Consider the following 25,132-nt stretch of genomic DNA (forward strand, 5'->3'; position numbering starts at 1 on the left):
AACCGATCTACATCGACATATCTTGTACTGTGGCAGCGGTGCCAATGCTATATGCTATGTGCTACACCACATTGGCTCGAATCGCTTTATTGAAAAGGCACTTTAAGTGCGCCACGCCATTTGAAATTCGCATGGGAATTGCGTGTTGCAACGCAACAAAATCAGTGCTTTAAAGATCCGCCGCTCGATTGGCATATAGTGTTTATCTTTGGCTGCATCGTTTAGCGCATTATTAAGTGGAAAATATGTTGAAGTAAATCGTTTGTTAGTTAGTTGGATAGTTTTTTTTTCACTGCTGCTTCTGCTGCTGCTCGCGCTATTCCGTGTGCAAACATTTCGTCTTTTGCAACGAGATCGAGCTGACGCACAAACGAATTGCATTGAAGAAAGTTACCGTCAAATGACCATCTGTGGAAGGTCGCACTGTGGTGAATGTGCGCACCAAATGTCGATAGAGATGGCGAGGCAAAGAGTGTGAGAGAGAGAGAGAGAGAGAGAGAGAAAACACAACACAGCCGCAAACCAAATGCGAACAGATCGATTTCTTTGACTTTTCATTTTTTTTCATCGTTGCTTCGATTTGTAATCGCACGTTTGTTGTTGCAATTGCATTTCTTCTTTTCTGGGCAGCACGATGTTGTTCTTTTGTCGTTCAATTCAAACACTGATGTTTACATTTGTAACATTGGCAGATTTTTGCTCATCGCTTGCTTGACTTTTGTTGTCTTCGTCGCATTTTGTCATGGTGCCGTTCAACTTATTTACCGCTAATTTATGTTGGTGTACTAAAGTCTGTGTGTCGTGATGACACACATCATCTGATCTCATGATGCTTTCCAGCTCATCATAATAAATAAAAGTGCGTATGTTCACTTATACGGCACACAAAACAACAGTTGTTGGCTTTTTCGAACGACGACAACAGCATACACACAATTGGGGAGCATGTTTATCGTGTCATTTCCTTTCTTGAATCGTCTGCATCACATCGATTTGAACGAAATAACAACATATAATCAGACATCAGTACGCTTGTAAATTTCTCAATCGATTTTTCGCTGCTGCGAAATGACAAAATCAACACAATCACCACCACATTGTCCTTACACATTCGGACCCAAAAGTTTACTTCATTTTGGGAAACTCATTTTCATTGTCATCCATTAAGACTTGATTTGAATGATAAGAGACAAAGAAAACGACGACGATGATGAAAAAAAAAATCTGTCATACCAACTGATGTGATAAGTTCGTCGGTTGAAGGGAATGTGAAAATGTGATTCGTGTTTCGTTGAACGAAATTTCGCGTTTCGAATTTCTTCGGTCCCTTTTGAAATGGCATCTTCAGTTGAAAGAGAGACCGCGCGCTGCCACCGCCGCCGCCGCTATGCCAATGGAAAAACCGTTGAGCAATTCACATGCGCGCTGGCATTATTTGATGTAAACCATTTCTACATTCGATGGCATCGTTTGCGGTTCACAGAATGAAAATATATGTAATTAAATTGTTATCAACCGTTGTCATTTGTTAAAGAGTTTTTCTTTCCTTTTCCATTGCAATTTCAATTCATTAATTTTCATTTGCAACTTTCTTATCCGAATTGGGCTGGCCTGGCTGCCGTGCATATTTTCACTTTCTTGCAAAACGATTGTAATCGTGGTTGGAAAACAATTTTTCCCAGCCATAAAACAATTTGACAGAGCAAATTAATAATCACCGTTTATTTTTTTTTTTTATCATCTTGGCCATTGTTAATTATTTTCGTCGAAAGCACACACACACACGCTCATTGCATTGGCCGAATCTTTATTTCGTGTTTTTCCCCTATATTGCGGTCACCCATCTTTTTTATTATCAAATTCATGAATGCATTTGATCGGAGTTCATGAAAAGCGTTCATGGGTTCGCCATTCATTCTGACTATCTCGTCAAATGCAATTAATTTGTTTATGTTTTTGTTGATTGTTTTTTTTTTCTTTCTCTCTTTCTATCCACCTCCCTTTCGAATGCAAAACAATTAAGTGGCATCATTCAGTGCATGTGTGTTGATTTGGTCAACAAACCACTTGAAATTGAAAAACAGACAATCATTGACCGAGTGCATCGGTTATAAGCAGCACTCGAGTGGTGTGTGCCTCTCGACAGACTACTTGTCTTACGGAAGAGAAAAATTACGAAAATACGCGAATATTTGTGATGTCAAAAACAATTTTCGTTCGTACGCTTTTTCGCGTATCGACGATTAAACGACGAGAGAAGAACAAACGTCAGTGGCCAACTAATGAGTGACAATGCATGCTATGGCAAAACAAAAAAATACACACAGCATCAAACAACCGTTATCAGTATTATGTGTACCGACCATGCGACGTAAAAGGAGGAAAAACTATCCAGTCTCTGTTTCTACCTCGCTATTCATTGTCTAGAGGACTCGTATTGGCTATTTCAAATCAATTTTTGTGGCCGTACATTGCTTATGCTATACGCTATAATAATTGACCGTTTTGTGCATGCATGCAATTTTCAAATAATTCATTTCCTGCTTCGATCGTTAATTATGTTATTGATGATTTCAAATGCGTGCACAAAACAAACAATCATGCAAAATCAATAATGATGACGACGACGGATATGATGGTGAAGAGCTTACGTAAAAAAAACGAATTAATTACCAATTTGCTTGGGCCGCAATGTTGAATATTAGATTTGCAATGCTTTATACGCGGATTATGCTCGCGTATTTACACACTGCATACTCGAAAATTCCAGTTGAATGGCAACCAATGGCCAAAGTGACCGATTAATTTGTTTCTTCTTTGCATATTGTGGCGGCGACGCGCATCGTTTCGCATTCGTTTAGGCGTGTATTTCGTGTGACCAATGTAGTGGCTGTTGTGTGTCGGTGTCGGGTGCATGATGTATATTGACATTTTCATTTGAATCGCATCGATTTGCAGCACACCAGTAAACGTTGTTTACTTAATCGTCCATCCCTACCGTTAATTAGCTCTGTACAGCAACGTACAGTTGTAGCGAGCAGCGCACCATTCAATTTCCAATATTAAATTATCAAATATTTCTCACGATACTTGTAAATAAAACGTTTGATTATCATGTTCGCGTCCAATGACTATTACTACATTTCTCCGCTCGTTTGGCGAGAGTCCAAGTCCTTTGAATCGTTTATGTTGTTTTTCTTTTGGTTTTCTCTCTCTGCGGTCTTTAATAGATTACGATTGATTTATGGGATCAAAATAGTTATTGAGTCGACAACGCCTCACGATATACGGCCTCGTGTGCAACGAAATCCAAATGCAATTTCAAATGAAACCAATGGAAAAGTGCACCGGTTCCTGTGCGCTTGCCGATCGATTTGTAGTTTGTGTGTCCTATTCTTTTTCTTTTCACATGCACCACAGCATGGCTGTGGATAAATGATCAATCATTAAATTTGAACAGGCCCATTTATTGTCCTCTCTCACGTGGATTTAAATCATTAATCCAATGCTCGATCGATGGATCTTGAATAATTTGCTTGTGTCTCACCTCTTTTGGTTGTTTTTGGCGCACGTTGCGGCTAATTACGAATGTAATTCAATTATCCATGCCATTTTCCGTTACATGTGTGCTTGACAGATTTCTTTTTGCCGACAGCTGCACACTTTACTCCCCAAGAATAATGGCGACGACGACAGTTCACTGATATGAGATATGGTCATTGGGATTTTTTTCTCTCTCTTCAGTTGTTGTTGTTGCTGCTGCTGCTGCTGCTGGAGCGGTATGCAACGCAATGTGAAATAGATACAAAGTGAAACAATCCGAGTAGCGCACGCGGCTCGAAGGCAACAATCAACAAATCACGATCATCGATCGTTACATTCATGCATTGCTCGCGCACCAATTATTATTATACACCACAAGCGACTCACTTCCTATTCGCTGGACACAACTTGCTGGTTCCTTTTTGACACTCTCAATGCAACCACATGGCATCGAAACAAGGCAAACTTTTGGCCAATCTTGGAGGCCACAGATTTATTGCTGTAACAAAACGTTATCATGGTGGATAGAGTGCAAAAAAAATTGCATTCCTTTCGTTTTCATGCTCGATATGGATACGAATTTGGTTACTTGTTACTTGTCACACCGCTAATATTTTCATGCTTCAAACGAATTTATTAAATGCGCTAGCACACTTTTTCTTCGGCCAAACACTTTCCTAATGGCACATTTCGATCACATCACATGAACGGAACCAATATCCATTTTTCTTCTCTTTCGTCGCCATCGTATTGCATACGTGCTCACGCTAAATCAACATGAATTGCACTGAAATTTGTCGATGTAACAAACAATATATAAAGATAGACAGAGAAGTGTGATTGCTTTTTTTTGTTTCTCTGTCTCTCTCGCTCTATCTCATCATCGGAATGTAACTGAAAATTTGCAATTCCACCAGCACCGCATCAGCACCGCACCAGAACCGCTCACAAATTGCGATAGTGATTGATAACGACAACCATAACCAAATTAATTTCATCGCTTAATATTTCTTCCAATCGGAGCTTATTCTTCGTTCAAGCGCATACATTCACTCGTACACTCTGTCTATGTCTCGCATGGGGCGCAATATGCAACCGTAGCGAATGCAATGTGTGTCTTGTGAAATGCAAGTGATTAACTTTCATATATTCAATATTTTCGATTTGGTCAACGCAAATTTAAGATATAGGATATTTTTCATGGCACTCGATGTGTGTTTATTTAAATTATCGCGAGACGCAAACAAGTAGAATGTTGCGCAAATTTGATATAAACACACATTTTGTGTAACCACTTTTCCAATGTCCCATTTGGCTGGCTCAATTTTAATTTTTCATTTTTACGACAAACATTCAGAAAAGTCCACCGCCAAAATCTATAAATGCCTACGCAAATTCTCGTATTTTGTCCAAGTCATGTTACACGGCAAACAAGTAGGCTGCCGGATTGTTGTGACACAAAGTCCATATGTTGTTGGACTTTTTCTTCTCTTGGGTGCTCTCTCTCTCTCTCTCTCTCTCTTTCTCTCTGTCTGTCTGTCTTCTCGTCGCTCAAATAAATGATTCTGTTTTTATTGTAGGTACCGGTCACATTCTTTTCGTTGCAATAATTCTGCCGTGTTTCTATTTTTTCATTTTGTTTTGTTCACTTGCCGCCTAATAATTGCCATCGAAAATCAAATATCGCGACACAATCCCAATAAAATTTTATGTACGAAAAATTATGATTGTATGGCGGTGTGCGAGTGTAAGAAGAGAGTTGCACCAGCAAAATAATGTAAGACATGTGCAACAAGATGTTGAACAGGTTGCAAGTATATGTTCTTGTTCCATGGGGTCGGGAAAGCAACTTTTTGAGCGAAAAAAAAAACAATTGTGGTAAAGCAGTGCGCAAACGACGAATTGCATTGCATGTAGGCATAACGACAATTGACGGTTATACCGCCAAGTGACAATGTACCAATACAGAAGAGAAAAAAAACGGCAACGAACACGATATGCACGTGCATGTGACCAAGACATGATAGTCTCACGCATGAAACGACCAATTCCAATTGAAAAATGCTAAAAATAGTTTTTTCAAGTTTTTTTTATTACCGACCGCGACCGGCTACTATGGAACAACGAATTTTTTGGTGCGATTATTTATCGGCAACTTGATATGTATGTGCGATTTAATTCAACTCAAATGGACATTATTATTGCAACAACAAACATTCATTGAATCGATCGTAGCATAGCATCTAATCTCTGTTCTCTGTGGCACCTGTTCCCGAGCTCTGATTTTGACTTTCAATCTTTCGATCACATTCCAATGTGAGTGAAACACAGTCGAATTGCCATATAAAATGAAACAGTTGAGCTTTAAGTTTAACTGAAAAATTGTTTGTTTGCCATTGTGTGCACTGTGCATTGCATGGCGTTGCATTTTACTGCGCGTACTGATGTGTCTCTCTCTAGTGTCCGATTCAGTGCAATTTATGTGCCATTCAATTACCAATTATGTAATCGTTGCCAGCCGATATGGAGTTAATAAATCTTTGGCACAAGCTGAAGCAAAAAACCTTGAAACCGCACACACCAATTTAAATGCTGAAGCACGCATTTCATTTACCTGCATGCAGAAAGTGTAATTGATTGAGAGAGTGCGCGCTCAACTAGAATATATATATGTATATGAAATCAATCAAAGAAATTTGCATTTTTATAATCATTTAATTTATTTTATGCGTATACAATTAGCCTCCAAGACATGTTATTATTACTAGTGAGGGCAAGAGAGAGAGAGAGAGAGAGAGAGAGAGAGAGAGAGAGAGAGAGAGAGAGAGAGAGAAAACAGAATTTATGATGAATGATGTTCTATGACCATCGGGAAGCATGCAATCGATTTGCTTTTACCCAATCAAGATGGACAACATACTGCTTCTGCTGTTGCTAATAAAAGAGAGTCGCGAACAAAACTTGTTTCGAGAACGAGTCTCTTTTTTTTATATAGATAGCATAAAGAATGGGAGACAATGACTTATGGATCCGGAGAAGGATTGGTATCGGTTGATTCATCTTCGTGTACCTTAATGTGTAAATCACTTTCCATGTTTGAACTTGCTTTGTTCTATCTTTCGATCGCCAAAAATGAACACACTATTCGGCCACAACCATGGTAACTTTTTTTTAGTACACAATACATATGAATATCGATTCACAACCTTTCCGCGTACAATAATTTCGGCGTTGATTGAATTATTTACCCAAATGACGTCACTATGAATGGTATGGTTTTTTTTCCAAGTTCTGCTTTGCGCATTCATTCTAGCTAATCGGAACGATTAACTCGCAATTGATTTGCATAATGTCTTGAAACAGTTATCATTGATTCCTGCGGCGATAAATTGTAAAACATTTTAAAAATAATACTCGATTTTTAATATGAAAAAAGAGGCAAAAAATGGATGAGTTTAAACCAGTTGATATGTTTCTTTTTCTGCACAAACGATTGCCCTCCGCGCGATCACTTTAAGAAATGTGCAAACGTTGCGGTAAGAATAAAGCGAATGACGATTCCAAAACGAAAACAAAACGAGAAGAAAATAGCGCAGAAATACACAGCGAGCGAATATGTTTCCCTTGATTTCTCAGAATTAGCAAAGCCATTTCAACGGAAACGTGCTTGATAAGCCATGCTAGTTTTTGGGACAAAACCAGCAAATTAGCAAAAGTCATTTGGTTATTTATATAATAAACGTTTGTCTCTCTACACTCTATCTTTTGTCATAGATGTATCATTCTTTTCGGCTGTATATTCCTCGCGATATATTTTATCGCGCTGTTCGTCTCATCAGTTACGAGGTGTTATTGTGTGTGCATCTATGTGTGTGTGTAGATACGATAGAGGCCTTGCTTTTATTTGCTAAGCGCTAATATTTGTCTGTTTTCTTTTGCCTTTATTTCAGTAATGACAATGAAACCAGCGTGAAAACACTCTCATATCGCACATCTCGTCTGTCGAAACAAAATTGAAAGAGTATATACAAAACCAATCAACAGCAACAGCTACGAGGCATAGCAGCGTGTGTGTTTGTTTCACGTTCGTAAAATCGAAACCGAGAGAGAGACGGAAAGAAGTGTCAGTCCAGCCGAAACCATCAATTCGTACGTAGTGCATTTTAACGCGCGCGGCTTCGACGAACGAAAATTATCGACACTCTATCGAAATATCTGTGTGCATCGCAATCAATCGATAATCCAAATGGGCACAAAATCGCCGGGCACATCGCAACGATGCCGATTGATATTGCAACATTGTTTGGCGATACAATTGAGCAAACCGGGCCACACTCCTGAGGATTTCTGGATGTACGATTCTGGCTATATGATATTCCAGGTAAAAAAAAACCGTTTTCTTTTTCAATCAATTTAATTAGTGAGTTTAGTGTTAAGATCTGTATACAAGATTTTCCTATTAAAATTCGACGTAAAATCAACAAAAATGCCAACACAAAGTAACGTGATGTTCATCCAACTCATTATGGAAGAATTTGCCCTATTGAGGGGAAAAAAACACTTAAATGAATGACATCGACATTTCACTTTTTTTTTATCCAAAACATACAGTTCTGTTCCATATTCACATATGTTTGTGCCATGTATTACAAACAGAACATATTTTCGATCGTTTTGAATGTGTTTTTTTTTCTCATTTTAGATAAGTAGTCATATAGTTTTCTCATTTTACAAACAAACAAATAGCGTTCGTATTTCATTCGACTATTTTTGTTCCTCTCGTAGCGTTGTTTCGATAAAAGTTTGAAAATTATATGCACTGTTTTGCCAAAGTGAAACCTCGTCAGCGTTTATTGTAACGTGTAGAAAAAGAATGCAAAACCATGGCCAGAGAAATATGAGAAAATGAGAAGGAGCAAAAGAAGAAGAGGCAAAAAAAAAGCAGCAGCACTAGCACCAAACAGTGTATAGATGAGCTGAGAGTTTGTCTAGTCGAAAAGTCGCCATTCACCAAATAACTCGTTCAATTTCTTTATTTCTTCATGTGAATGAGCCTGCACACACATCTTCGATCTTGTTCGGTTTGTTTGTTTCAATGCACATGCAGAAATTTCACAGTGTCTGAAAAATTATGACAATTTTTTTTTACTGCTGCATTCAACGACAACGACGACAACGAAGCGATTACATGTTTTGTCGTGCATCATGCGTACAACTTCCATTTATTATCCATAAAGTCAAAAACTTGACTATCATGATTACCTCCATTGAATATGATGGTGGTGGTTCCTGTTCGTGCAGACTGAACGTTTCGGCAGTACATCGTTTCGGGTTGTTCAATGTAATATGCTGCTCTGTTGCATCGGCCAAAATTATCTACAAGGACAATCATATGAATTAGATTTTGCTTACAATTTGTGCTGATTCACTAGAATATCGCTCTCTTCTTCTCTGCGTGCGTGCGTATGTGTGTGTGTGTGTTGGTTTCTGATCCTGCCTGAATTTCTCGCAGGGACGATGCGTGATTATAAAATTATGTGTGTAGTCATAAAACATAAACAGCAACGTATACGTTCCAATAACCATAATATTGTTCTCACTAGCAAACTGGTTTTTGGATAGATGGAAGAAGAAAAAAAAAACAAACGTTTTATAGCCTTTTGATTACATCGTCGAAATCACTTCGAAAACAAAAAGATTTGTCACAGCATGCACACGATTTGTGTTCTATTGAATATACGTATAGAAATTTGGTGAAAGGAATTTGGCGTATTCGAATTTCAGAACAGCCATATCATCATCACAACCAATCCGCCAATTTGTGTTTATGGATCACGTATTGCACTCTCTAATGTCATTACATTGCTGCAAAAAAACATTTTCGCTGGAATTTAAGAGAAGATATAAAGCAATTTAAGTAGGAAGACACATTTTTAAGTTTTAATTGTGTCATTTTCATCGTGCTGTGACAGAATCTTTTGCATTTCTACAGGACATTGCCAAACACAGCACACATTGAGGAAACAATTACGAATGAACTTTGTAATTAAATTGAAAATATGCACAAAAAAGTTGAAAAATGGTCAATGTCTACAAAATGTTGCCAAAAAAGCGTTCTATCGATGAAACCATTACACATATTAGTAATTTTCGAACGACAGATAAGTCATTAGTCCATGTCTCATAGGATTCAAAACAATGCGATGTTACTAATACATGCAGACAAGGATGTGTCACAAAATGCAATTAGAGCATCCTAATGAGCGTCACATTACTGACAGTTTATTGTAAAATTCTTCAAACAGGCAATTCATCCGGCTAAATCAGTTTTATTTGTGAGTTCAAGTTGAAAACATCTCAAAAGCAATGTTACTTATTTTGTCCTTCCTTATACTCAAGTATGTCGCCTCGAAGATATACGAGAAAAAACGAATTTTACAAATTGAAAGTGATTTTGAAAATTTCAAGTTAGCAGCCACAAAGGACGAATTAGTATTAAATGTAGTTAAAAGTCTGTATGTAGATGAGACGACGGCTAATATATTCAATGAACTATTAAATGCTGGAAATGTTTCGGAATTCATTGACATATCGGCGAAACATTGCATACCAACTCAACATTTGCTGTACGAATGGAACTACGTGCCAGCACAGGACTCACCAAAGCATATTTTAAATGCACTCAACGATGACTGCATTCAAGAAATTCTACGCAAATTGACAGACACAGGGGATTTTTTAAGCTCAGCCGAAACATGTTATCGTTTCCAAGTGAATGCCTTACAATGCTATCCATCGCATTTTAAGTGGTTATCGTTGTCAGTTGAAAATAAACCGGTCGGCAGCGACACTGTCGGATTGTCTTTGAGGAACGCATCAAATTATCTACAAATCTTCGGGCATTTGATCATGTCCCTGGAATTAATCTACGAACTTGAAGATGGAACATTAAATATGATCGCCAATTATTGTGGCGAAACATTAGAGTTCATTAATTTCAAAGGTCGCGAAAATACTACTGAACATTTTAATGCGTTGTCAGAGTTTAAAGCTTTACGGGAAATTTATATTCTTTCCATTTCAATGGATAATTTTGAATTACCAGAAAACTTACAAACGATATGGTTGTGTCAGGTAAAAGCTCAGGAAGGTTTGCAATGTATCATGAAGAAATTCCCTCAGTTAAAATCAGTTGCTTTTAATGAAGTTCTTAATGTAAGTGACACGACTTTCAAAGCATTTATCACGCTTAATCCACAAATAGAAAAGTTACACATTGCCGAATGCCAAAATATGACAATTTCAACTTTCAATAGTATCAGCGATCACTTACCAAATTTAACTTATTTATTGGTCAAATGCATCGAACCCATGACCATACATGAGTACAATGAAATGACGATGAATTGGAGCCAGCTGCTACGGTTAAAGCACCTAATTATATTTTTTCCTTTTGACTTTTCATATCCAGTAAATATGATAATCGATTCGCTTATCGCGAATACTTAATTGAGAAGCTAGATCTTAATTATCTGCATCATGATTTTGAAAATACTGTACCTGGAATAATGGAATTGAAGCAGCTTAAAGAATTACGACTAAATTGTCATGATGACAATATTTCTGCAAGTTCGATTGTTAAATTAGTGAAAGGACTGCCGGTATTGAAACGAATAAATTTTAACTGCAACACAATCAGCGTATCAGAAATAATGGATATTCATGAATACAGTGAACATTTGTCTGACCTCATAATATACATTGATGAAATGGACATCGACTTATCTGTGTATAAATCAATTTTGGCACTGAATAAAGGACGCCTTAATATTGAACTTAGTATACGGAATGGAGATATTGATGAAAATATTTTCAAAGAAAATGATCAGTGCTTGAAAATATTCAGGCGATGAAGTACCTATCTTGGTTAATTTGAAAGCGTAGACAACGATACAAACTAGTGAAAATTCCTTTATTTCCATTTTTAAAAAGTGCTCATTGGCTTTTACTCTTATGCATTCAACGGTTAATCTCTATAATCACCGTATTCAAAATAAATGTAAGAAATTTGTGATTTTATTGAAAAATAAAACTAATAAGGACAATATTGCGTCCATCTGGACCTTGTTTAGTTTGTTTGATTCAATGCACATGCAGAAATTTCACAGTGTCTGAAAAATCATGACAACTTTTTTTTTTACTGTTGCATTCAACGACAACGACGACAACGAAGCGATTATATGTTTTGTCGTGCATCATGCGTACAACTTCTAAACTATCATGATTACCTCTATTAAATATGATGGTGGTGGTTCCTGTTCGTGCAGACTGAACGTTTCGGCAGTACATCGTTTCGGGTTGTTCAATGTAATATGCTGCTCTGTTGCATCGGCCAAAATTATCTACAAGGACAATCATATGAATTAGATTTGGCTTACAATTTGTGCTGATTCACTAGAATATCGCTCTCTTCTTCTCTGCGTGCGTGCGTATGTGTGTTGGTTTCTGATCCTGCCTGCATTTCTCGCAGGGACGATGCGTGATTATAAAATTATGTGTGTAGTCATAAAACATCAACAGCAACGTATACGTTCCAATAAGCATAATGTTGTTCTCACTAGCAAACTGGTTTTGGATAGATGGAAGAAGAAGAAAAACAAACGTTTTATAGCCTTTTGATTACATCGTCGAAATCAACCTTACCATTTCGAAAAGAAAAAAATATTTGTCACAGCATGCACACAATTTGTGTTCTATTGAATATACGTATAGAAATTGGCCCGAAGCAATGATGGATTCAAACTACAAAATTGATAAGGAAATCGATCGTTTTACAGATAAGTTTCCCACAAATGACGTTGCTATCGAACACATGCACACATTCTATACGATGCGCCCAATTCGAAACGGACGCATTTTTCATTTCGACGTTTTGTTGCTGGTCAAACGGAGACAAATACATCAAGTGAATATATCGTACAATTCGATTCCGGACGAGCATGAGGAATATTATATGTTTTGGTATAGTAACCAATATAAAGTTTTGTGTTGATATTGCCAAAATGCGATCACGATTCCATTCAAAGATTTATATGCACTTTTGCCAAAAAAAAAAATAAAAACCTATGGCAAGCGCAACTTCATTTTGATACTACATAAATGGATTTATCGTGATCACATGGTATAAATAACATGCGTTGTGTTGCTGGTCGTTTTTATTTTATTTTTCTTCTATGTCTATCTTCGTTGTTCTGTTATTCAGTCGATGTCGTGTAGCATGTTACAAATGTGCAAATTTGTTTTGGTTTTTATCTCGGCATAAATGCTATTCCAATATCATCATTTGCCAAAAACCTGTTTCGTTTTTTGCCATGGAACGTGTGTACGTTTGAACTTTACCGCTTCTTTCGTTTTTGGGTTTTCCTCTACACTTCTTCAAAAATGGTTGAGTTAACTTTGGGGGAAAAAAGTAAACTATGACCATTTGGCTATCATCCAAGAGAAAAACAAAGCATGTCCATGGATACATTTTGCTGTGGAATATGCAAACATTTTAATATGCGTCCTTGACTTCAGCGAAATATTTTTTTTTATTGCTGCCGTTTGAATAGATTTTTCTAAATGAGTCAAACAAAAAACTTTGGTCGCCAAATCGAATTTTAGCCAGCCTTACATTACGTTTTTTTTTTCATTTTGGTCAAGAGTTAGAAATATGCAAAACCGATTGCATGATTCATGCAAATTGAAGATTTCCATTTATTCTGATTACTGAACTTTTTTCTCATTCACTTAAGCACCAAGATCATAAAATTGGGTTTTGCTGCCACAATATTTATAAAAATCAGAAATTCTCTTCACACTTTTTTAATAAGCAAAAAATGTGCCAAATCTTCTGTATTTTTATTCGACGGCAACGGCTTTTTCCGTGAACAGCGATGAATCATTCAATCGATGTTGAAACATCGAAAGATGAAGTTTGGGTTTTGTTTCGGATGTTCAATCGTTGTTATTCATTCACATGTTTTGAGGATGATTCAAACAGTTCCTCTGAATTTCATACACAAAACATATTTATCCGAAATGTTCTATACCGCATACACACACACACTCACACACTCATCCGATCCGACGATGAATTTCGATGACAAGTGCACCCTTCGTTTCACTAATACCAATTATACCCATCTACATGGAAATGTTTAATTTTAACGATAGCACAGAGGGTGCACACCACACCGAAACGAAAGGCGATTGCAATAGAAGGAGAAGAGCAGAAAAAAGAAGAGAGACGTTTGTAAGTACCCCAAAGGGCACACAACTGCATTGTTGTTAATGCCAGTGACATTAACCAGTTGAAAAAAATCAATAACGTTCACAATTGCACATCAAGAGATTTTGATAGATTTTCGGAAAAACCATTACGACCTTTTGCCAAAGAATCGGCCGCCACACAAAAACAACAACGAACCACAACATACACAAACTTCGGCCAAGACGAATTTTGACGTTCGGCCAGTTTTGCCGTCACTGTATGTATTCAATGCTGCTTAAGTGTATGGTGTCGAAATCCGTTTGTTTTAGTTGGACACTTATTCACCGTCCATTCTTCATTTCCTCAGACTTTGGTCAGTAAACAAACTAGAAAATGGCACACAAAAAAACGAATGCAGCAACACTCGGCCGTCCGATTCATAAATCATGTAAAAAAAGGAGGGAATTTCATTTACGCTACATTGGCCCCGGTGAAGTACGGTTTTTTTCGCTCTCTCTTCCATCCCGGCACTAAGTTTCAGAGTAAATCCTGTTATTATTGGCATATGAAAATCTTATGCAATGTATGAGTGAGTGTGTAATTGATTGAAATATTTTAAATATAGTATTCCATGGCTATCAGTGGGATTTTCGATTGGAACGGGTCCGACTTTTAACTAACAGCCAAATGTCGAAGAAAAATCGAACGCAAGTGTGGAGCAACAGCAGCCGCAGCAAATATTTGCCAGCAGCATTCTATTGATTGGTTTTCTTGCAATTCAGAGAGAGAACATCATCGTGTGCTGTACAGTGTACATCCGGACTAGAAAGCGCATAAAATCGAATCAATGTGTGTTCCTAATGCAGCGTGTTATTCGATTGTATGGAATCGTCTTTTGTTGCAAACACTGCCGCCGCCTGCGTTATTGCCATTCGACCGAAACAAGGGACACACACACACAATTGTACATGATATGTATCGAGCAAGAAATGAAATGGAATAAAGAGAGCGAAAAAAGGCGAAGAAGAAAAACAAAATATGTATGGCATCGACATTAAGATTTCCATTTTTAGTTGTGTGAACGTGTGAAAAATGCCGTTGCGGCTTTTAATAAACACATGAAAGACGTTGATCTGCGCGTTGCCGTTGTTTTTGTTGTCGTCCGCATTTGGGTGAAATTGGAAATTCTTAGGCAGCGTTAACTGGTTTCGTCTTATATGCATCAGTTATTTCATTTGAAAATGGTTTTTCCTCGCAACGGCGCTGAGCTGGGCTCAGACAACGACTACGACAACGACGATGGCAACCATATCACCACTCTTCTTTTTTTTTTGTTCATAAAAGAGCTATTATTTACCCTCGAATTCCATTCAAGTATTTTATATATGCCACTTTTGTTGCCCCATGTTTCGTCCCCTATTCAACATACATTTAATTCGAAATTCGGTGCATACACAAGTACTCTTACACACACACACACACATATATATATATAAACATGCAAGTGCCATAATTTCATTGCAACCATTCGCATTTCAACTCGCAAGAATATTCTACACTTTTCCTGTTCGGGCGTACAATTTCCAGAATGCATCAATAAAATACACACACACACTCACACAAATAATTTGTAATGTTTCCCTTTCCATTCGAAATGCAAACACACGAAACGTGTTGAGATTCTACGTTCGGCTGGCAAATGTTTTACGTTCAAAACGTCTGATATGCCGTGAAATTTTCCATATACAATTTCGGATTTTAGAGGCGAAATTGCAAATGAAAGAGAAAACAACAACAACAACATACCATATTTTGCAAACATATTAATTAAACATTCGGTGCGCGCCGCATTTGTTGTTCCAAACACCCAAGATCATATGAGCGCCATTCATGATTCTCAATTTGCGTTTGTGTTTTCTTCTCGTGCTTTTTGTTTGCTTGAATCGAATTAGAATTCAATAGGAGGATATCTCGACGATTCCAAACACTAAATGCAAAAGTGAACGCGTGTGATTCATCATTTTGACTGGTTTAATTGCGAATGATTTGCAAGCTCGATAAATGAATATTAACGATTAGAGGTTGGTGTGAGAGAATGCTAAGGCAACGAATATTTAATGCCGGAAATATATTGGTAACTTTTCACGGAAAACAAAAATATGATTAGAGATTATGTCACGCAGAGTGTCGGCTCTTCTGAAATATTAAAATCCAGGCTCAATTGATTTGTGGCGCAGATAAATTCAATTGGTAACGTGCTGCTGCAACGATTTATTTTCATGTTTGAAGTTCATTTATTTAGCCAAGACAGCTAATTACCATTCAATAGACACGGAGCTAATCATTTTTTGCGTAATGGCTATAGCATCATATTTTCCGACATTGCTGTTGCTCAGAATTCACAATTTCGCACAGCACAAAAAGTGGCTGATTATTTTTCAACCTCTGACTGTTTTTTCCTTCTATTTTTCTCGCATTTCAATTGAGTTCGGTTTTTTTCCTCGAACCAAAGATGAAAAAAAACTTAAGCTTCTTGCATATATGATGGCTTTAAAGCCATTGTATATAGCTCGACTTCGGCTCAAAACCGTATCATTCGCCTTGTTTGAGTCAAACGTCTCGCCAAAACACAAAAAACGCACCTCAGAAAAAGACGAGAAAAAAACAAACGCTTCGAATCGCGATTGCACAACACTATATTCGATACAATTTAATTGCCATGCCACATCCATAAATGCGTTTCGCTAAAGCTCAGCACCGCACACAAATTGCAAATTGATTGTGTGTGTGTGTGTGTGTACAAAGGTTTTGCCAAGCTCAAGAATATTTGTGTCACTTTGGTTGTTTTTGGCATCACACTCAGTAAGACTGACTTTGTTATTGTGCATTTTAAATTCATTCTGCGGACGCCGTCTCAATGACCAGTGTGACTACTTAAGAAGAGAAAAACAACAACAAAAACACTTAAAAGTATTAATATTTTCCGTTTTCGAAATCATCAGAATTCATTGTATGCGACCTTGTCTCAATTGCTTTTGTCGACTTAATTTCTGAAACATATTCTCGGACGACTCTTGCAAGTTTCACAGAGACTGAAATGTGAAAATAAATCGCGAAACTTGGTCAATTTAAAATTTGGCTGATAGTTTTTTGATAGCAACACGGATTGAAGCGACAGTACAAAAGTTTTGCCGTACCTACAGATATGAACGATGCGCAAAATAAAGCAAACAATCGAATGTCACACAGAACTATTAAAAATGCATTTGCCCGTATTATGGCAATCGATTTTTTGGCTGTTCGTGTCATGTACACAATTTATTCCTGAATCAAAAACAGTTTTTGTTCACAGCAAAAATAGCCAAACAATTCTGGATTTCGACCAAAATTGTGCATTCGCCGTTGTTCTTTTTCCCGTAAATCGATGTGCCAGTTTTGTTTGTACCTGGAATTAATTATCCATTTCGTTCGAAAGGACAGCGATTTTTTTCCCTACTGCATACGAATCGCTTTGTTAAAAACCGCTTGCCTTGGGTTGATTTCAATTTGCCAATTTCAACAACAGAAATGTACACTTCAATGCACATTTTTATCAGATTCAAAATGGAATTATTTCTACATATTTCATAAATGATTTTTGTTCGCATTTGAATATTTTACCGTTGAATTGTGTTTTTATCAAATATCACAACACATTGCCCAATAGTTTTTGTGTGGCTGCACACCACCTGATAAAGTGTGGCACTTGCAAGCGGCGCATTCGTTATGTGGCAGTGCCTTGATTGTCTACGCATGCGATCGAAATACACGTCTATAAATTTTATACTGAAAGAATTCATAATAAAGGCCTATTTTGAATTTGAAAAGTGTTTGCAAAAATCATTTTAAAATGCAGTGATAATAATGTCACACTAGGGGTTAGACACCAATTTGTAGTATAGCTAGTTTGTTCAAATCGGTTCAAATATGCGTTTAGTTTCTTCTAGTTTTTCTAGTATACAAGCAGAAACGCAAATATTCTGCTAGTATTTCTAGTATCGTACCATTACTTCTTCCATAAGTATAGCATTGCTAATGCATTTCTTATGGAAGGATTAACGGTACTTTTTGTAAACAAAACATTTGAACTCCATAAGCAAAGCATTGGCAGTATATTTTAAATGGAAGAATTTGTCCATATAAAAACCACTGGCAATGCTATTCTTATGGAAGAGGCATCACTCATTTTTAACACAAATATTCTTCTAGTAACTTCTAGTATGCTCAATTTCTGCTAGTTTTCTTCTAGTGTTATTTCGTGTCCACCCCCTAGATGTCACAACTCTGAATTTCGTATATTTTGAACGATATAAAGTTATTGTGATACGTTTGAAAATGAGAAACAATGAGCCTTTCGTCGGATGCTATCTCCGGAGAGAATAAAATAATAAAATGCAGTCATTTGGTGCGTGTTTGTGTGCTGCTCTCACTGAAATAGATCATCAGTAGGTTACTCGCGTTTATTTGCCTTTAAAAATACCGACAACAATGGTTCAAGTTCAGTGTTGAATTATTCCGTTTTTAAATGAAACGAATCAATTTAAAATTGGAGATGGCGAACAAAAAACAACGGTTGCTAAATACAAGCTATTGAGAAGCAAAAATATAAAAACGATTTCCAAAAAATGCGTCATCGCGTCCAATGAATGTTTAACAACGAAAACAAAAATATATTCAGCATATGAGATAAAATAATAAAACAACGAGAGGAGCACACGTGTTTACAAGGCAACCAAAACCTTTTGCCATTATTTTCAAGTATTTCATCTGTTTCGTTTTCCAAATTCATTCATTTAATTAACTAAAAAAAAAACAGACAGAAAAAAGAGAAACAATTGTGACGCAGCCCATTTATTTTATCATTTCTTTTGTTTCGCGCTATCGCAAAAAAGTACGGCTGCAGACACATTTTACGATGCAAAGTTTGCGTCAGAAAATTCGTAAATGTTTTGTTTTTCAACGCTCATATACCGAAATGATACGGAATGAAAGGCGAGGACACGAATAAATGCACACAAACACATACGCAGAGAGATACACTGGTTGCGATTGTCGTACAATTGCTGAATTATTGCAACAACAAAAAAATTCCATGAACGCCGACGAACAGATGTGAAATGTAAACGGAGTGATGGATGTGATGACAGTTACTCTATGTTCTCGTTTGAAATGATGAGTTTGAATTGAGAGACTCAGCAATAAGCGATTGTCTTGTCAAGTCATCCAATGCGGACAGGGAACAAAAGGGTTTCCTTTTTGTCAGTGTGCCGTTTTGTTTGTGTGTGTGTGGATTCTACACTGTAGAACAATCAACATTGATTCATGAAATGACGTGAACACGGGACTGCGAACAAATTTTCCGAGGTGTGGAAATTGTAATCGATCGAATCCATTGATTTTCTAAAGCCCTGGCATTTATTCAAAATTGTATGGCTTCGATGCGTTCACATCGTTCTGTTTTGCAATCATAGACAAACAGGCGATTCAAAGCCAAATGCAAAAGTTAAAGGCAGTGGTGCGATACGGTGATATCTTATCAACATTTTCGATCGCATCGTATCGCTTGGCATTCGTTGCGTTTGGCTTTGAAGGTGAACGCTGCCACAGTGAATCAATCTAAAATCGACAATTTATCGTCGATTTTATGCGTCGCAACTACAAATCGCATTTTACTATCGGTTGACATGTCTGTGCCAATTGTTTTATGCTGCATTCCATTGGCTTCGACATCACTCAATCGACTTTCATTGACTACCAATCTGGTTGCAGCGATTTGTTTTTCTTCTCTCTATTCGAGTTAAGAATGGCTGGTTGATCACTATGTGAACTTCACAGCAAAGAGTATATTACACGCTTCCAGCGATTTACCCCGTAAATGTTTTAGAGACAACCAATTTTGTTGTTTAGATTTTAAACACAAAAAAAAAACACACAAAACAAAATTCATTGTTTTAATCAAATTGGCAACACATGTTTCGTGGAATTTCAAAGGCCTCCGAATCATTTTCCATAGATCTATCTACTCGAATATTGTATACAATAGCACGATAATTGTTTTCCTTGAGCGGCGCCAGGATTTTGTATTTTTTTCGAGTTGTGCGCGATTTTGGTTTGCGTGAAATTAAGGGGGAAAAGCATCTCACACGTACACAGTTTCTCATGTTCAGTATCGGTGAGCACAATGTGTTGTGATCGTGACAATAATTTCATTTGGTGCAAGCGATCAATTGATTTCCGATATATAACAAAACAGTACAATTAAGTTGGGTTTATTGGTTGCGACTTTTATGTATTATATTCGCCAATTACTCTTCAATTATATTCGTGATAGAAATCCGGTCCATTTGAAGCGCAAAAAATGTGCAACAAAAGCCAAATGCTTTTGCTTGATATTTGCCATGTTTTCGTTTCTGTTATTGTTATTGCGATCGTGTGCGCTTTGGGTTACAGATGCGTATGCAATTAAGTTTTGTTTCAAGTGTGGTTTCATTCGCGTTCCCTTTGTTTGATGTTCGGCGACGGCATTGGTCCTTATTTGTAATCAGATTCGCTGAATAATAAAACACTAATATTGGGAGAAAGGTGGCTTTAATTCAAAGTGATACTTTCGCAAGTGTCCGTAGACATTCTCTCTCTCTCTCTCTCTCTCTCTCTCTCTCTCTCAAGAGAGTTGAGAGTAGTCTGAGCCTGTGTGTACGATGTGATTTCACAAAATATGTGGCGATATATCGCTTCGCGGCGCGCTGTGGCATCTCTCACAGGCAGCAAATGAACTGCCTTTTCTTTTCTTCTGCCACACAATCCCATGTCGCTTCACATTTGTGCATATTGTCGGTACCATACTGACATCGCACTACAAAATGGACCGTTACAAATAGTGATTATTGTTATTGTTTTGCCATTAGCAGAATATTAAAATCGTTGTTAGTACACGAATAATTTTCCATAACGTCTACCGTAGGGAGCTAAAGAGAGAGTGAGTGAGAGATTTTCTCGGCCGTTTTTGTTGCTTTTAGATCATTTTCCAGTAGATTTATTCGTATGTGTGTGTGTGTGTTTGCTGTTTGCTGCTTAATTTTCTTCTCTTTATTCATCTCGCGCTTTACTGTTTTTACATTCGGCTCGTGGACTTGTAATTTTATGCACCATTTTCCCATTTCACCGGTCACATTTTCTCCCTGTTACTTCATTACCGTTGTGCTATTCCCTTTGGTCGGCTTCTAGCCGCGACCATCTGCACGTTGAATTTATTATTGGCATTTTTATTTTCTTGACTCAATTGCTTTAATCTGTGTACAATTTCTCTCTCATTTCTATTCCTTTGCTCCACTGTTTCAAGCATTCGTTTCTGCTTATGTGTTTGCTTTTTTCTCTCTATTTGTAATTTTTTTAATCATAAATATTCTCTTTTTTTTACAGAATTTTCTCGCTGCAAATTCGCAATGTTGGTGGAATGGGCCATTAACTGCAGCAACAAGAGCGTTAAAATATGCCGGTCATGTTGCTCCAGGGATGCTGTTAGTCACGGCTGACCCATGCGCTCTAGAAGTTTTACGCGGAGCATATGCAAGAAGCGTTTTGAAACCGCCAGCTACTTATGTCATCAGTGCGGTCGGTAAGTCACAAACACACGAAAATAACAACAAAAAGAAAAATTGCCCCGAAAAACTAAACTACTTGTTTCCCTCCCATCGATTTGCATCAATGGATGACGGCCGATTTTCAAGCCGTTCAATCGCGGCCAACGACAACACGCCTCGTTTCGTCTTGAGAAAATATTGTTAACTCGTGAAGAAAGAAAATAAATTGGAAAATGACTGCTTTTTTCGATAAGATAAACAGAAGACAAAGGAAACAACAACAACAAATAGTTGCAACTATAATTATATTATTGCTTTCGTTTATAAATTCGTCCAGAATTCAAAACATCCATAAGCATTCATGAAACCAATTAAATCGCAATGTTGTCGAACCAAATTGGTAAACTGTATGCGCCAAATGTATATCATTTTTTCCATCAAGCCCATTTCATTTGGCCGTTTGTTGGTGTGGTTCGAATTGATCCGATTCCATTCTATCGCCCAGAGATGATTCTCACGACATCGAAATTTAATGGGCCAATTCACAAATTCTACAGAAATTACAACACACAATTGGTGTATGTGGGTTTGTGTGTATTTTCTTTTGTTTTAACTCAAAACTCAAATAATGGAAATACAATCATTTTCGTGTTGTTTTGTTTCAAAAACGTTTCAATTTTCATAACGATGTCAACAATCATGGCGCGCGCGCACGCGCATTTGAATGTCTTTGTTTGTCGTTGGTTTTGGCGTGATCGCAACGAAAAACCGTGCAGGCACTTCGATTTCGTTTTGAAGTAAACAAAATTTCTGCGATAGCCATAGAAAAAGCGATTCTTTTCTTCTAATTTGGAAATGAATAAATTTTGCTGATTGAAATCAGTAGTGATTAAAATTTATTGACTAGTTCAAAAATAGCTAAAAAGTATCGACATACATTCATAAGCTAAAATAGGATTAGGTTCTTTTTTTTGCATTCGAATTGAATCGACCCGGTGTTAATAACCTTTATGCCAAAGAAATGAAGAGAGAAGAAAGAAGATGAGGAAAAAAGATGCGTTACTTTCAGCAGTCTAGTCGTAAGATAACGACAATGAATGTCTTTTCTGACGCCAGCACAGTTGATTGCGATCAATTGTATGACTGTCGATTTCTATTCATGTTCGATTTTCCGAACAGCAATTGGGCATTTTAAAGATTCGTCTGATTCAAATTAATGACATTGCCTTGATCAGTTTTGACTTGGCCAAAAAAAAGAAGAGAAACGAAAAAGAAGCGAGATTGGTACATCTGTTTGTAAAGAATTCAGAAAAAAATTGGTTTGGTGAAGCGTTCTATTAGAGTGTGAATAGAATATTCATTATTTGATTTTGGCGATGGAAATATTTGAGATCAAACCCATTTGGCAGCAGCAGCCATTATTACAATACCGATATTCTGAACGTTTATTTTAAAATCCATTACAATAGAAAAAAATGAATGGATCAAAACACAAAACATTCCAATTCAGTTGTCCGTAATGTACGACGATGTTTATGACTTGACTCTCAATCAAGTTGAAAGAACCAAATAGTTTTCTTTTTTCTACTAAATATGTAATAAAAGAGCAAAAGTGTTGAATCAAGTCAATCCAAGTCGAATCGATAAAATGTTTTGAGTTGATCATTTCAAATGGCAAATGGCAAATCGGTCACATCGGTTGATAATGAACCCGAACCGAATCGTTGCCGCTTAAAAGATGAGATAAGTTTAAGTCATGACATCGAATTACAAATGTTTGACCTACAAAACCACGAGCGATGTGAGTAAATGCAGTGGCTATCATTTCCACTGCGCTCCGTTATTTTTTTGTTGTTGTTGAAAAAAATCATGAAATTAAAAAAAAACTCTATCGCTTTGCACGGTCAAGTTACAAATCGACGATGTGTACGTGAAAAAATTGCATTCAAATTTATTGTGTTGAGGCTTGAATTGGCTGTATTTGTTTGCAAACTTTGCACGCGTGCGATCATATTTATTGGTTGTTATTTTGATTGAGTTGATTTGAGAATAGTACACACGGCGTTGTTTGTCTGTGCATATAAGATTGGTTGCCATGAATTTGCTTGAAATCATTGACCATATATGCTTTTGAATCAACACAATTCTGTATGGTGTGGCCGCTTATCAGTGCTATGCATTACCTGGCCTGCATTCAATTTATTGTCACCGTACAATAAATAAATAAATCAACAATGCGCCAGAATCACCATTCAGCGTCGTCGATTGTGGTGGCTGTGTCGGTGCAAAACGTCTAACAATATCTCCAAATCAAAAGCAAACACACACAAGATGTTAGTATATTAGTTTAGCTTTTATTTAGTCATGCCAATTGTGGACGGATGACATTGCAAAGGACATTTCATTATTACAGCCAGAGATTTTCTTGCTCTATGTATGCGACTGCTTTTTATGTTCCAGTCGTCTACATGGCAACCGATTTTGAGTTGGCATTTGAAATAAGCGCGATTCGCTTGATTTATTTTACAATTTTCATTTCTGTTTCACTTCTAATTCTTCGCATGACGAAACACGACATTTTCATTGAATTTCTTTCCTCAACGCAGCACATAATTGTCAAAATCGTTTACACTGAATCACAAAATTGAACACATTCCACGCATATTTTCATGACACACCAACGAAAACAATTTCATTGCGACGTATCCAAACACGAACCTGAAATTATTCCAATTTCATCGATCATCCATGGCCACTTTGCATCCAAAAATGATCGGTGATATGTGATGTGATTATGCAATCGCAAATCATCGTTATCTGCCAAAATTGATTAATATATTCACTAATTGATAGATTCGGTGGACCATTTTCGACGTGTATTTCCACTGGAATCACTTGATTCGGTTCTCGTGTTAGTCGAAAATTGAAGCAAATCACTTGATTAGTGAATTTAAAATTCTGTTGGCCAAACGAAAAGAGAAAACTCAAGCGAAGCACACGAATGAAACGATGCGATCGATTGGTCATCATCGATTCAATGATGTATAATTTAGATGTTTGGAGTAATAGCACATGCCAGCATTATTATAGCTGTAGGCAATCACATGAATTTAAATTACCATAAATATACTTTTCTGGTGGCATAATGCATAAATTCTGCTCCATTGCATGTGAGAGGAAATATTCGACGAATACTCGTGTATACCAAATGAAATAGAGTGATGTGACTTGGACGGCAATCGACAGATATTCTTCATCTTTACCTGTACGAACGTTTTATTGATTTCAAAACTAATTGACAATTCGGTCAGTCGCATTTTTTTGTGTTTAAGTTTGTTGCTGTTGGCTGGCGTCAATCCATCGAAAACTTTAAGTACCACCGTAATGATTATCATATTCTAATATTGAATTTGCCACGACCACAACAACCGCACAACTATCTCGTCAACTTTATCACATGGCATTAAATTCATGCATCGATCGAACATACCATTTTTTGTGTGATATGAAACATTTCTATTAATGCTTTCATTGAAATTAAATGATCTCAAGTATCGCCAACGGCACTTCATCATTCCGAACACACACACACACACACACACACACACAACAACTCCCTTATAACCATCTATTAACGATATTTTGTTATAGGCCTGCACTCTATCATCACTATTTCAATATGAAAACGGCATCGTGCTCATGCAAAAACAACAACTTC

The 25,132-nt window shown here is 37.0% G+C and overlaps 1 protein-coding gene across 2 annotated transcripts in view; it reads left to right on the plus strand.

Annotated features, from left to right (window-relative positions):
• LOC129577874 (uncharacterized) overlaps positions 1-25,132 on the plus strand; it is a 92,785-nt gene that overhangs the window by 52,802 nt on the left and 14,851 nt on the right. For both annotated transcript variants that reach the window (XM_055465649.1, XM_055465650.1), the window contains exons 3-4: positions 7,494-7,924; positions 21,254-21,449. In XM_055465649.1, coding sequence (XP_055321624.1) covers positions 7,790-7,924; positions 21,254-21,449 — 331 coding nt within the window. In that variant the 5' untranslated portion in view covers positions 7,494-7,789. The remainder of the gene's footprint in view (positions 1-7,493; positions 7,925-21,253; positions 21,450-25,132) is intronic.

Source organism: Sitodiplosis mosellana, unplaced genomic scaffold (genome assembly GCF_009176505.1).
Source record: "Sitodiplosis mosellana isolate CC-2019 unplaced genomic scaffold, AAFC_SMos_1.0 Smas_scaffold_6226, whole genome shotgun sequence".
Classification (NCBI taxonomy): domain Eukaryota; kingdom Metazoa; phylum Arthropoda; class Insecta; order Diptera; family Cecidomyiidae; genus Sitodiplosis; species Sitodiplosis mosellana.